Consider the following 12,823-nt stretch of genomic DNA (forward strand, 5'->3'; position numbering starts at 1 on the left):
ACTAGTGTAACTTAGGCGCAATTTTCCATTGAAAAGCTGTAAAACGCTGGACCCAAACCAAAAAGAAGACCTATCAAAGCTTGTCAAATAGGTATATTATTTTTTTCACCTTTAGAGCAGCACTACAAATGAAAATGACAGAAGCTCCAGCTAAAGTTGCCAAGCTAGACAACGAAAATAACAAGGAAGATGGAATGGGAGACAATGAACATCAAGATCTGGTAGAACAAATTGATTCAATACAAGGGCAAATAGATGGTCTAAATGAACAAGCATCAGAAGAAATATTACAAGTAGAACAAAAATATAATAATTTAAGAAAACCCTTTTTTGGAAAAAGGGCTGATTTGATAAAGAAAATACCAAAGTTTTGGGTCACAGTGGTATCCTTTTCATTTTATTTTTTAGTATACTTTGCTGAGAATAAGTTTTGATTATATACTATTTAATGATGTAGCTAGCCTCCCAGTTTACAGAGATTTAGTGAGAAATTTTAAGTCCTCTTAGTTCTGGATATTTCCTGTTGTATATAAAAACTTTGTCTAAACACTATACTGGAGATAATTTTGGAGTTTCTAAGCTTTACGTGCCTTGGGTCTGCATCATTTCTATTTGGAAAGTGTGTCCCAGAGAACTGAATGAAGCAAACATCGTGGGCAGCTGGCAGTCTAAGCTTAAACTCCTATATCAGGATTAGAAGCTAAGCTAGTCTTACCTCTTTTATCTTTCTCTTTACAACAATACAATGCTGACAAGTTGACACAACACATTGACAAGTAATCCCTGTTAGAGAAGTTTAAATCGTAATCTGCAACAAAAACGAAAGTTCCTTCTACTGATTACTTCCCGGCGCTCCTTCGCAGTTGTTAGTAAATTTCCACCAATGAGATTGCCGCATTTCACACGGCCCTTCTTTTGGCACCCGTGGCCTCTCAGTGCTTTGCACAACGGGTGGCTGTAAAATCCTACCCTTCATACATTTGCTTCAATCTGTTATCCAAAGCTTAGGTTTTTTCTCATCTTCAATTTACTGAAGAAAGCATGAATTTGATGTGAGAGTTAGATTGTCAACAAGTGCCGTAAAAAATCATTGAATAAAAGAAGAACTTAAGAGCAATTGCAACTAAGAAAAGTGGGATCATTGATGTCTTGGATTTTTTTCTTTTTGCCCCGCAGGGGCTTTTGTTGCTTCACGTAGCGGACTTGCTCGCCAGAAAAATATTCATGTTCAGATTCATGTTTCTTCCGATTTTTTTCGTGATAATTTTTTTAACTTTCGTGCATTTTACACGGAGCATTTGTGAAAGCGAGAAATCGAAAGTCCCGGTCTGAACGTCTGAACTGCCAGTCCAAGTCCACACCAGCTAAACCACAAAAAACACACACAAGATTTTTGCTTGGCACTTGGTTAATATCTTTTTAACGTAGTTGCTCAACTGGATTTACTGAGGACATTGTTTGCTACTGAATGAATAACTATCAAACTACTGATATTGGATCAAACCTTATACGATTTTCAGAATGGACGACATCTTCAATGACAGCAGTGTTTTATGCCTATGCGCTGCTCTACCGAAACCCTACTGATATTATAAAGGCATAGACAAAAGGGAATTGACCGTTAATTCATATTGTTTACCTATATGGACTTCATATTGAAGGAAATTAAATTGAAAATGTCGGCCATGCCGTGGGTCGTTATGGCGATATTGCATGCGCCCGAAAGTAATTTTTCAAAGAGTAAAGCCTTGCGCCAAAACGTGCCAAAAACTGGTATATACCAACATTGAGTTTCTTACAGAAGGTTAAGTAAGTGAGACATGCCAATGAGAATATATACTAACATGAACTGATTCATTCTCGTGGACATTTGAAGCACAGTGTTACAGCAAACAAATGGTTGAGCATGGGGAGCGCGAGCAGAAAAATGTAAACGAAGCGGAACAAAGCCCGATGGATTATGGAGTAATTTTGATGCTTTTTGTGATAATTCTTTACGCCAATATTGAAGCTTTAGCAAACTTTGAAAATGCTTTTTATGTTAAAGTGCACGCCAGAACGGTACTTCGATATGTAGTACGAAAAATATTTTCAGCCTCATATTATGAACACCTCTCTACTAATACCACCACTGCACACTTACCCTGTTATGTGGCCGCGAGAATCTTTGCTCAAATCAAAAACTGAACAAACTTTTTGACTTTTTAGAACCAGATGTCCAATAAAATACAAACACAATGTTGTACCTACCTGTGAAGTGAAAAGTTTTTAACCATGTTGGCGGTGGTTACAACAGGACACAGTATCTGAAATTCTCTTGGCCTTTATTTTCAAAACATATGGATTGAAGACAAGATGAATCTGTTTTTATGGGAGGAAACAAACCACTTTTGAATACAAAGTCTGGCACTACTTTAATTGTTAATTGGATCAATTTATATTTCGCAGGAATTACCTTAAGAGTTGAATTTATGCGAGGATAAATTAATGCAGGATTAATTATTACAAATTAAGGCCCTAATTCGCATATTAAAATTTGCAATTCTTCAGCCATTCACATTGATTAATTCGCATAATAATTTATTCTACCATTATTTATACTCACGGTTGGGCATCCACTATCCACAAAATTTAAGTTTTCGCAAGGACTTATTTTCGTGTTTTCCCACGTTAAGTTATTTCAAAAAGTGATAAAATAAGTTTTGGTATTTTTGTATTAACAGTCATTTCGTTGAGAATCTCTGCTTTCTTGCTTGCCAGGGAAGTGGAAGTGGATTACAGCAATAGAAAAAGTTGTACAGTGGCGGATTAGAGATGCTTAATATTTTCATGGTGACTACTTTCGCTGAAGGCCCCTTTTCAGATTTCTTAGGATTTTATTTTATGGTCTTTCGTAAATAAGAACAAAGGCTGTGAAATCCGGGAAATTTTTAATCCCTGAAAATTAATATCTTTATTAAAAGTATCTGATTCAACTGCCAATTTTGAGACCAACTATCATATTCATATCTTTAGTAACCATGAAGAAATTTTATTCTAACTGAAAACTTTTTGCAGAAACACATATAAAGATTGTTAAAAGTTTTTCAGATAATTTCCAGTAACCTTTGATACAAATAAATTATATCTACAGTATCCACCAAAGTTACTTACTTTTTAAATTTCAAATCAAATGACTGAAATTGTATTCAATTTCATTCTGGACTTCACCTTTAATCTGCATTATGTATTCTTTATGGGAGGGAAGCACTTTCAGTTTCACAGTACAGTACACATTGTTATGTTTGGGTTTTCAAAAAGTGATTTTTATCTGGTGATTGAAGAAAATCAACTTTGATATCATTCTAGTCCTTAACATGTTGCGAAACCTGTAATGGTTTTAATTTAGGTCATTTTGCATCAGAAAGTGTAGATTTAACAGGTTTTTTTTGGATTGACACTTTCGTTATGTATGGATCTTACTGAGAAAATTTTAACCGCATCGGCTCGTGTTTCTTAACTTTAAACAGCTCTACTAGTAACATTGAGCACTTTTTATGAAGACTCATTTCACCAATTTACAGTCTGATTATGATTCCCTTGCTCTCTTCATGGCTAAGTTCCTCTGGGCTAATGTCTGCTATCGGCGGGGCATTCATAGCGACAGCTACTTGCTAGTTTAGATATGTTGTGGGGGTTCATGGGTGGAACAAAATTCCAAAATTTGAGCCTCAGAGCTCAAGCCGTTCCCTAGATATCACATTTTGAAGTTTCAAAAATTTTGTCTAAAATACAGACCGGTAATTTACAGACCAGAATTCCAAATTGCTATAACTCCTTATTGGTAAGTCTAAATGACATGAAATTTTGCACAGATACACAAGACCATAAACTTTTTCTAAAAACAAAAACAAAAATTAAATTTTTTTTCTCCAAAATGGCAGATATTTGAAGCCGAAGTTTTGAACTGCTTGAAAATACCGGTTGGATTTGATTCTCAGTTATTCCCGGCCCAAGATTCCAAATTGAATTTCTTTTTCAGATCCTGAAAGATCAATCCTTTAACTACCAAATATCAAAAATCTGTCGTGGAGAATTCATTTTTGGTTCAATAAATCAATTTTAAAGATGACCTATATTTTCCGAAAATTCCCTAGCTTGCAACGCCCTAGCAACAAGGCTTTAACAGGCTACACCATATACTGGAAGGCTCAAAAACAGGTTTTAATGATTGACAGTCCATTTCTGGACAGTTGTGATCATAGACTGATCAAATCATGAGAGGATATTCCTCTATATGCAAAAGAAATTCATAATTTTCACTGCCTGCGATGATATTAAGAGGCATTTTTTTAAGAGTCTTCAGGGTGTGATACCTCATCCTCTTGGATTTTTATGAAATTTTGACCAAATGATTCTACCACACAAGAAAATAAGACCCTGAAAATTTCACCTTGATATCTCACTTAGTTTTGAAGGTATAGCGTCTCAAAGATAGGCTACTAAGTGAAATTTGACCCCTAAATTTCATGAACTCTGGTGAGGAGCAAATTTTGAAAGCCAATGAATTTTTATGCAAGTACATTAGAAAGCTGATTTATATACAGTGGATTTCAAGAACTTTTTGTAGGGTATCAGAAAAAATCAAATTGAGTCTCCGAAATTTTCCTCGGAAATATTTAGCACTTCCTGTTGAGGGCTTCAGACTGCGTAATCTGGGTTTGGAAGCACTTTTAGATGGCTGCTGATAGTCCTTGAGACTTTTTTAAAGCAAACCTTTGACCTGGAGTGGTTTACTGGTGGGTTTTGGCCACAAAAACAACATTTTCAGGATTTCCATTTTGCGTAACTGTCAAAAATGGCCGAAAATATTGCTATTTTGGCAGATCTGGAGCAAAATTCAAGATGGCGTATCTTTTTGCGGCAACAACAAATTTTTTTGAAACTTTCAGCAAGGCTTCCTTAGTAGGTTTAGTTTATAGCCTCAAAAAATCTAAGTGGTTTTTTGAAGTCTCTTAAAGATATGATCGCTTGAAAATTTGCTTAACTTCGTTGTTTTTTCCCTCTTAAAATGCTAAATCAGGCCCACTTAAGGGCTCTAAAGGTTAATTTTTGTCAAAATATTGGTTGATCTTCTCTAGCCAACTAATCATTGGCATTAAGGGAACAACTGTAAAAGATTTCAGGTCATTTCCATCAACAGATAGCATTTTATGACTGTTTCTTTATTTTTAAGTACAGAATATGTAAAAAAATATGAGACTGATATCTGGCCTTTCCTACCATTCCAGGGCCTATATTTTCAGGAAAAGCCTCAATCTTTCACAGTTTGGGGAATATTTCTCTTAAATATAAGCAGGTTACTTCAACTAAATGGGTTTAACAGTACTTAATTCCTATTCAAAAACTTTTTAGAATCATTCAGAAATCCTACTTTGACAATAATTTGCGCTTTACCGCAAAATTTCAAGTGCAAGAGTCGTGATTAACTTTTAGACTGTCCAATATCTCTATATTTGTGTACACTAACAGCCTTACTTGTTGATTCTTAAATAACTAAGCAACATTACTAGGGTGATACTTTATGAGATACTGCAGACAATGATGTTTAAATCTTCTGGACAAGAAATATTGGACATTCTAAAGCTAATAGCGACACTTGGACTTATTTTGAGGAGTCACCAGAGTTCATGAAATTTAGGGGTCAATTTTCCCTTAGTAGCCTATCTTTGAGACGCTATATCTTCAAAACTACGTGAGATATCAAGGTGAAATTTTCAGGGTCTTATTTTCTTGTGTGATAGATCATTGGTCAAAATTTCATCAAAATCCAAGAGGATGAGGTATCACACCCTGAAGACTCTTAAAAAAATGCCTCTTAATATCATCGCAGGCAGTGAAAAATTATGAATAATCTTTTGCATATAGAGGAATATCCTCTAATGGTTTGATCAGTCTAGGATCACAAATGTCCAGAATGGACTGTCAATCATTAAAACCAATTTTTGAGCCTTCTGGTACATGGTGTAGCCTGTTAAAGCCTTGTTGCTAGGGCGTTGCTAGGGAATTTTCGGAAAATATAGGTCATCTTTAAAATTGATTTATTGAGCCAAAAATGAATTCTCCACGACAGACTTTTGATATTTGGTAGTTAAAGGATTAATCTTTCAGGATCTGAAAAAAAATTTTAATTTGGAATCTCGGGCTGGGAATAACTGAGAATCAAATCCAACCGGTATTTTCAAGCAGTTCAAAACTTTGGCTTCAAATATCCGCCATTTTGAAATAAAATTTTTAATTTTTGTTTTTGCTTTTAGAAAAAGTTTATGGTCTTGTGTATCTGTGCAAAATTTCATGTCATTTGGACTTACCAATAAGGAGTTATAGCAATTTGGAATTCTGGTCTGTAAATTACTGGTCTGTATTTTAGACAAAATTTTTGAAACTTCAAAATGCGATATCTCGGGAACGGCTTGAGCTCTGAGGCTCAAATTTTGGAATTTTGTTCCACCCATGAACCCCACAACATATCTAAAAAAGAAAAAAATCCAAGACATCAATGATCCCACTTACAGATTTTCTTAGGTACAATTGCTCTTAAAATCTTAAATATTTTCATTTTGAAGAATAGGTGCGCTTTTAACAAGATCTGCAACAAAAAAAAAGTGGTCTCTTCTCCTGATTGCTTCTTGGTGCTCCTTCGCAGACTGTTTATTCAATTTCCACCAATAAGATTGCCACATTTTTTACGGCCCTTTTTTATGGCCCCTGTGGCCTCTTAGTGCCTTGTGTAACTGGAATTGGGATTTGGAAAATTTTCTATGTTTGTTTTTTTTGCACAAACCCCTGTAACTATGGGCAAGTACCCTGTTGCTAGAAAGTTGGCTTGAAATTGAAAATGAAACCACAGAAAAGGAAAGTAAAATAAGCCCGCACTCCAAATCCGGTAATCTTGATATATTTTATTTATAATAATGGAGTTTAAGTCTATACTGACTGATAGCGCTAGATAATACCACCCTGGGATTGTCTGGTTTTCACTAAAGATTATGTAATCCAAAAACTAAACGTTGAACAAAGCCTGGGATACACGGGACGAGGCTGCTGGGATTGTTGATGACCTTTTTCGCTTTTCCATCAGCCATCTTGGATTATACCATAAGTTGGTCTAATATCTAATATCCCTTGTCTAATTCTGACAACCATTCTTTAGAGACAGGAATAATATTAAGTTTGAATTACTGATTGAAAAAGGATTATTCCTTTCTGACCACTAAGCAAAGAATATTTTTACCTTTCTACCGGGTGAGTCACAAAAAAGTTTCTCTTTAAAGTGAATTTCCTCTAGGTCTAAAAGTTTAAACATAACCAATCCTTTTTCATTGGAAAGAAGAAAGATAAACTTAAATTTTGATGGGTCATTCATGAAATTTTATTCATTAGTTCAAAAGTTATGCTCAATTTAATAAAAAAGTTACTGAAAAAAAGCCCTGTTGCTTGCTATGTACATGTGTCTTGTTGCTAATACCTTCGCTTGAACTCGAAAGCAAAATCAAAATATTTTAGCACACACTGTTGTGCATGTATTCTCGATAAAGTGAAAGAAAATCCTGACTGAAGAAGAACTAAGAACATAATGAAAGCAATAAAAGTTCATAATTCAAAAAGAAATGCCTACAAAACACAAAAGCTTTTATAAATATGTTCTTAGAGAATAGCATTTCCTGTTTCAATACCATTAAAAATTTCACAACATTCATTTTGAAGATTTGGTGCAAAACAGGGAAACATTGAAAAGTTTCATTTTATATTGGTTTAATTGAAATGCTGATTTAAATATTCTTCTGTGTTTTTTTTTACAATTTACACCTGTAATTATAGGCCTGCCAGGGCCTGCATCCTGAAAATGAAAATTAAAGTAAAATTGTCTCACACTCCAAATTCAGTAATCTGATAGTGATATAGGAGTTTTGATCTAAACTGAATTTGACATTCCTACTTATCCCAGCTCTAAAGATGATTAGACCTACTTACGGTATAAACACCATCTTTATTTGTTTCAATCATATATTCTGAGGAGAGGGTTGTATTTTTCTTATCTTCAACACTCAATCTTAAGCTGCAGGAATTTGATGTAAGAGTTAGATTGTTAAAAAATCCTTTGTGATTTGCCCCAAAAATTAGAACAGGATAAGAAAAATTTGAGGCTTAAAGTGTCAAAAAAATAGGAACAGCCAAGCCTCAACAAAAATTTGCTGGTTCTAATAAAAGAAGAGTGTAATTTTCTAAAAAACGAAAACAGCTAAAAATTATTTTTGAAATGGAAACAAAGCTGCTTAAAAATGTTGGCTCAAAATCAAAGCTTTGCCATAAAGCCTGTAATCTCAATACAGCAGTTTTACAAAAAATAACCTTCCATTCCACTGATGTATTTTGACAAATAACTTCTTGGTAAATTGTTCTCCTTCTAAGCTGTCTTTAGTAAACTTCCTTTTTTACCCAGATAACTAAAGCCATTATCAATCGACTCCTGTTAGACCTTCTTACCATAACTTTGTGTTATGCCGACATACCTTGTTTAATTCGGTCATAGCAACTATATGGTCTATAAAGTAGCTAAAGTGATTCCTCACTTGGAAGGTTTTATTTGTCATAAAGTATGGACAACTTTTGAGATAACAAATTTCAAATTTTCTGTTGGTGCAAATTATTTTGCCATTGCTACTGCCTACCTTTTCCAATTGAAATCATACAAATGTGTGTATGTTTCAAAATTAACCCAATTAAGATCAGAGAGAATGTCTCTTAGCTCTCTACTGTAAAATTCACAAACATGATTTAGCGTTGAAATATTTTCTTTAACTGAAATATCTCTCAAAATAGTTTGTAAATCACCCTCAAATATCAGCGTTATTAGATGAAGAAGATGAAGAAGCACTACATTATCTACAGTCTGTGGAAGTTGAAGAATTTGAAGATATCAAATCTGGATATAGAATACGATTTGTAAGACTTTCACGTTTTTATCACGCAATACTGCTGTAAGGCTTTCTGAGGGCATTCTTTGGTTTGCATGTTTTTAGTCTATTTGCTGGTCTGAAATGAAAAACTTCACTTAGACCACTTGCAAACATCTAAAACGTTTTTATATTAATGAACCAAATCTTCATTTGACTACTGTTGATTTCTTTTTGATTTCTAAATTTTATTTTTTAGCACTTTTCAGATAATCCATACTTTGAAAATGACTTAATTTGTAAAGAATTTATGCTCAGTGAAAATGGGGAACAGACTTGTAAATCAACTAATATTAGGTGGAAAGAAAATATGGTAAGTCGATTTTTTGTGCTAAAGTTCTTCACCTACCTTATGGACCAGGCTAATAATTAGTTAGGGAACAGCTTTGTCATCTAGGATCTTTCCTGACATACTTTGGAATCAAGTTTTCTTGACACAATTTTACATTCAAGCTTGTATTTGTCTGAATAGAGTTTCTTTCTAATTTTGCAAAAAGTTTGCCAGAGGTTTTTAAAGGTTTGGGTAAGTATAGTCAAATGTGAAAAAAATCAAAAGAAAGTTTTACATTACTGTGTCACATTCCCAATATAAACCATGTTACCTTCAAAAGGTATTAATGAATTTCTAAAAATCTTACAGGATTTAACAACGAGGCAAGCAGAGACTGCAACTAAAGCTGGACAAAAACGACAACATGAAGAGCCAGAAAGCTTTTTCTCTTGGTTCAACGATCAATCAGAAGTTGGTACAGATGAAGTAGGTGAACTGATAAAAGATGAGATTTGGCCGAACCCTTTACAATTTTTCTTGGGTGGAGGTAATGATACGGAGGAGGGAGAAGAGGATGATGAGAATGTTGTTTTGATCGAAGACGAAGATGACGATGATGACGACGATGATGATGAGGAACCAGATGAAGGCGACTTTGAAGGTTTGTTTTGGCTCACAAAATAAGATTGATTTCAACTTCACCATGACAGTAAACAGTCAACTCTACCAAATTCATCAATGATGAGATGAAACATAAGAAGGGAACTTTACAATCCACAACATTTCTTGTTGTTTTTTATGATAAAAAATAGTGCCGTGAAAATCTCCATAGCAAATATAATAAGGAACTTTAAAATTTGTAATGACCTTCTTAAAGGCTCTTTTCATTGACCATAACTTGAACCCCTAAAAAATTATTTGAAGATCAAAGTCGAAAATTCAATTTCACATTATAAAAATTATAATCTGGTCAATGACAGTTTAAGACTTTATTGACAACAAGTAAGAAATGAATTATTTTGGTTGATAAACCATACTTACATTTTCTCTCAGGTGAAGATGACGACGAAGAATTTGACGATGAAGAGGGAGATGAAGATGAAGATGGAGCGGTAAAATCATTTTGTATTTCAATAAAGCTGAATTCCTGCAGGGGGTACTACAGACATATGAGTACTAAAATGGTTTCCAAGAATTTTTTGCATAGCACTACACTATTTTAGAGAAATGGTATTTTACTACACAGTGCACTATATTATTTGGGATATTTTGACTCAAAAACTAACCTGTTTTGGTCTTATTCAACAACAAAAAATCCGTTTTTGCACAAATCGATACTTTTGATGATAACTTAACACAATTCATGAATTGAGCAAACATTAAAAGTTGATTGATTGCCAAAATAATTTGACTTTTGGTCTGAAAAAGATTCAAAAAATGATAAAAATATTTAATTTTACCACATATTTTTTTTGAAAATACGAAAAAAAATGTTTACCACCTTTTCGATATTGTAGTACCCTATGGTGCTACCGGGTGCACCAAAAAAAAAGTATACAGGTTTGTCGAGATATTGTGAGCTTCAGGATTTAAACTTTTTGTTCATTCTTTTTAAATCGTCTAGAGGAAGCTCTAACTTGAATTTTGAGCTATCATACATTTGAAAAATAGTTCGAAAATTATTTAAAGAAAAACTGACTTTTTTTAATGTCAGAATTTCAAAAAATCATCAAAAACAGCAATCACGCTATAAATAAGACAAAATGACAAAAACACAATTTTTTTTTTGTTTCTATTTTTTTTCTTATTTATATTTTGCAAACAGTTTCTGCATCTTATTTGCACGTCATGAACATCTCCAACACAAGCAAACTCAATGCAGGCCCAAGTTCTTTTCGAGGAATGGTGATCTATTTGATTTTAAATGAATTTTATTTATTTCTAGGAGGAGGAAGAAGGCAATGAATAAAGAAAGCATCTTATCTTAACAACCTGAACTGTTTGTCAGGCTTTTATGAACAAACTTACCAACGTACCAAAGCAAGTTTCTGCGCTTGTGGAACCGATTTATCGATAAAATGCTACCCAGCCAAAAACACCAAAACAATTGTGTAAATATTTTAAACAAGTGTCTTTCTAATTACTACAAAATGAACAGTTAGCGTTTTTTGGCATGGCATGTGTATTATCATTATCCCCTGGCGCTGTTTTAACCATACTATTTCGTCTGGCATTATTATTCACCACGTTACAATGTTGATGGAATTTTTATCCTTTATTAGTTTGTACTTAAAAAGTATCCTTTTATAATATTTGTGAAGCTGTGTAGGGTCTCAATCTCAATTTTTTCTCCTGTCCATAATTTCATTTCCTTTTTTATGCAGTCTTTCGTTTGGATTCTTGATCCTATTTGATCATTTTCTAAGTTAACTGAAAAAGACGAAGAAAGCTTACTCTTTGCCTGATCATGGAGTTGTATAGGTTTTTTAATATTGAAAGTTTTTAAAAATTTAGCAAAAATATAATGAATTTTTAAACTCAAAATTCCATCAGCAGTTTAATTGCTAATTACTTCTAGTATAGGGATTGTTGGAAAAAGTCACCGAGGTCGAAAAAAGACTGGGACATATTGTCCTTAGTGAAGCTGAAAAGAAAAGAAAGTTACCAAATCTCCAGCTACCATTCCAGCTACGGTGCTATCTCTTTAACGTGTTCAATTTTTATGTACCTTTTACAAATTGTTAAAGTATCGGAAATTTAATGATGCTTTACTCTTTTTAAAGGACATAATTTAGTGGGTTTGTTTCCAATTTACACAAAAATGACCTAAGGAGGGAGGTTCCTTTTGGGAGTTGGATAGGATAGGCTTTACATTCTGACTTTTTGAAACAAAAACCTCCCTGAAAATAATCAGTTTTTTTTTGCAATCATCAAATACTTTTCCCATGTATTTTTGGACTTTTTAAGATTTATAGGCAATCGGTATTCCCGAAAGCTTGAGCAACTGTATTATTATAACCGCCAACTGCTTTAAAACAAAGGGCACAATGAGACTGAATCTTGGCACCCCAAGCCCAGATAAAAATCAGCCCTACTAAGCTAATAATACCTCAAGCTCAAAACGTATTTCTCATATTTAATAAGCTTAAACCATATGGAATTTCTTTTATGTTTGATTTGACCTCCTAATAAAACAGCTCGAGATGGCTTTAAGAGGAAAGTGGAACGATAGTGACGTCATTCAATACAAATCACGTCATTTTTCGATAAGGGATTTCAGAACAAAATAATTGTTAAGTATAAAGTGGGATCAGTCTATCTGTAGCGACCATAATTAAATTTTTGTAGTAATCTTTCTTGTATTGCATGTCTTTTTGTGTATTTGTGAGCGCATTTTTCTCTCTATTTTCATGCAACCAGCCACAAAATACTTATAGCTGATATTACAAAAATATATCTTGGAATGTGTTCAGTCATATTTTTTTAATTACGTTATCTAACTGTCAAAAAGCAAAAACTGCAAATGACTGCAGAAGCAAAGGAAAGTCATCTTTCC

General features: G+C 33.7%; 2 protein-coding genes across 3 annotated transcripts in view; both read left to right on the plus strand.

Annotated features, from left to right (window-relative positions):
* LOC136815049 (protein SET-like) lies at window positions 1-11,610 on the plus strand (the record flags this gene model as incomplete). 2 transcript variants are annotated; one of them, XM_067071487.1, is given in 6 exon segments in its annotated part: window positions 1-383; window positions 8,863-8,985; window positions 9,196-9,309; window positions 9,637-9,928; window positions 10,321-10,379; window positions 11,213-11,610. In XM_067071487.1, coding segments are annotated over 6 exon segments (867 nt in total). In that variant the 3' UTR covers window positions 11,237-11,610.
* Window positions 1-12,823, plus strand: part of LOC136815048 (methanethiol oxidase-like) — a 137,258-nt gene that overhangs the window by 108,479 nt on the left and 15,956 nt on the right. The window lies entirely within an intron of this gene.

Source organism: Clytia hemisphaerica, unplaced genomic scaffold (genome assembly GCF_902728285.1).
Source record: "Clytia hemisphaerica strain Z4C2 unplaced genomic scaffold, Clytia hemisphaerica genome assembly, whole genome shotgun sequence".
Classification (NCBI taxonomy): domain Eukaryota; kingdom Metazoa; phylum Cnidaria; class Hydrozoa; order Leptothecata; family Clytiidae; genus Clytia; species Clytia hemisphaerica.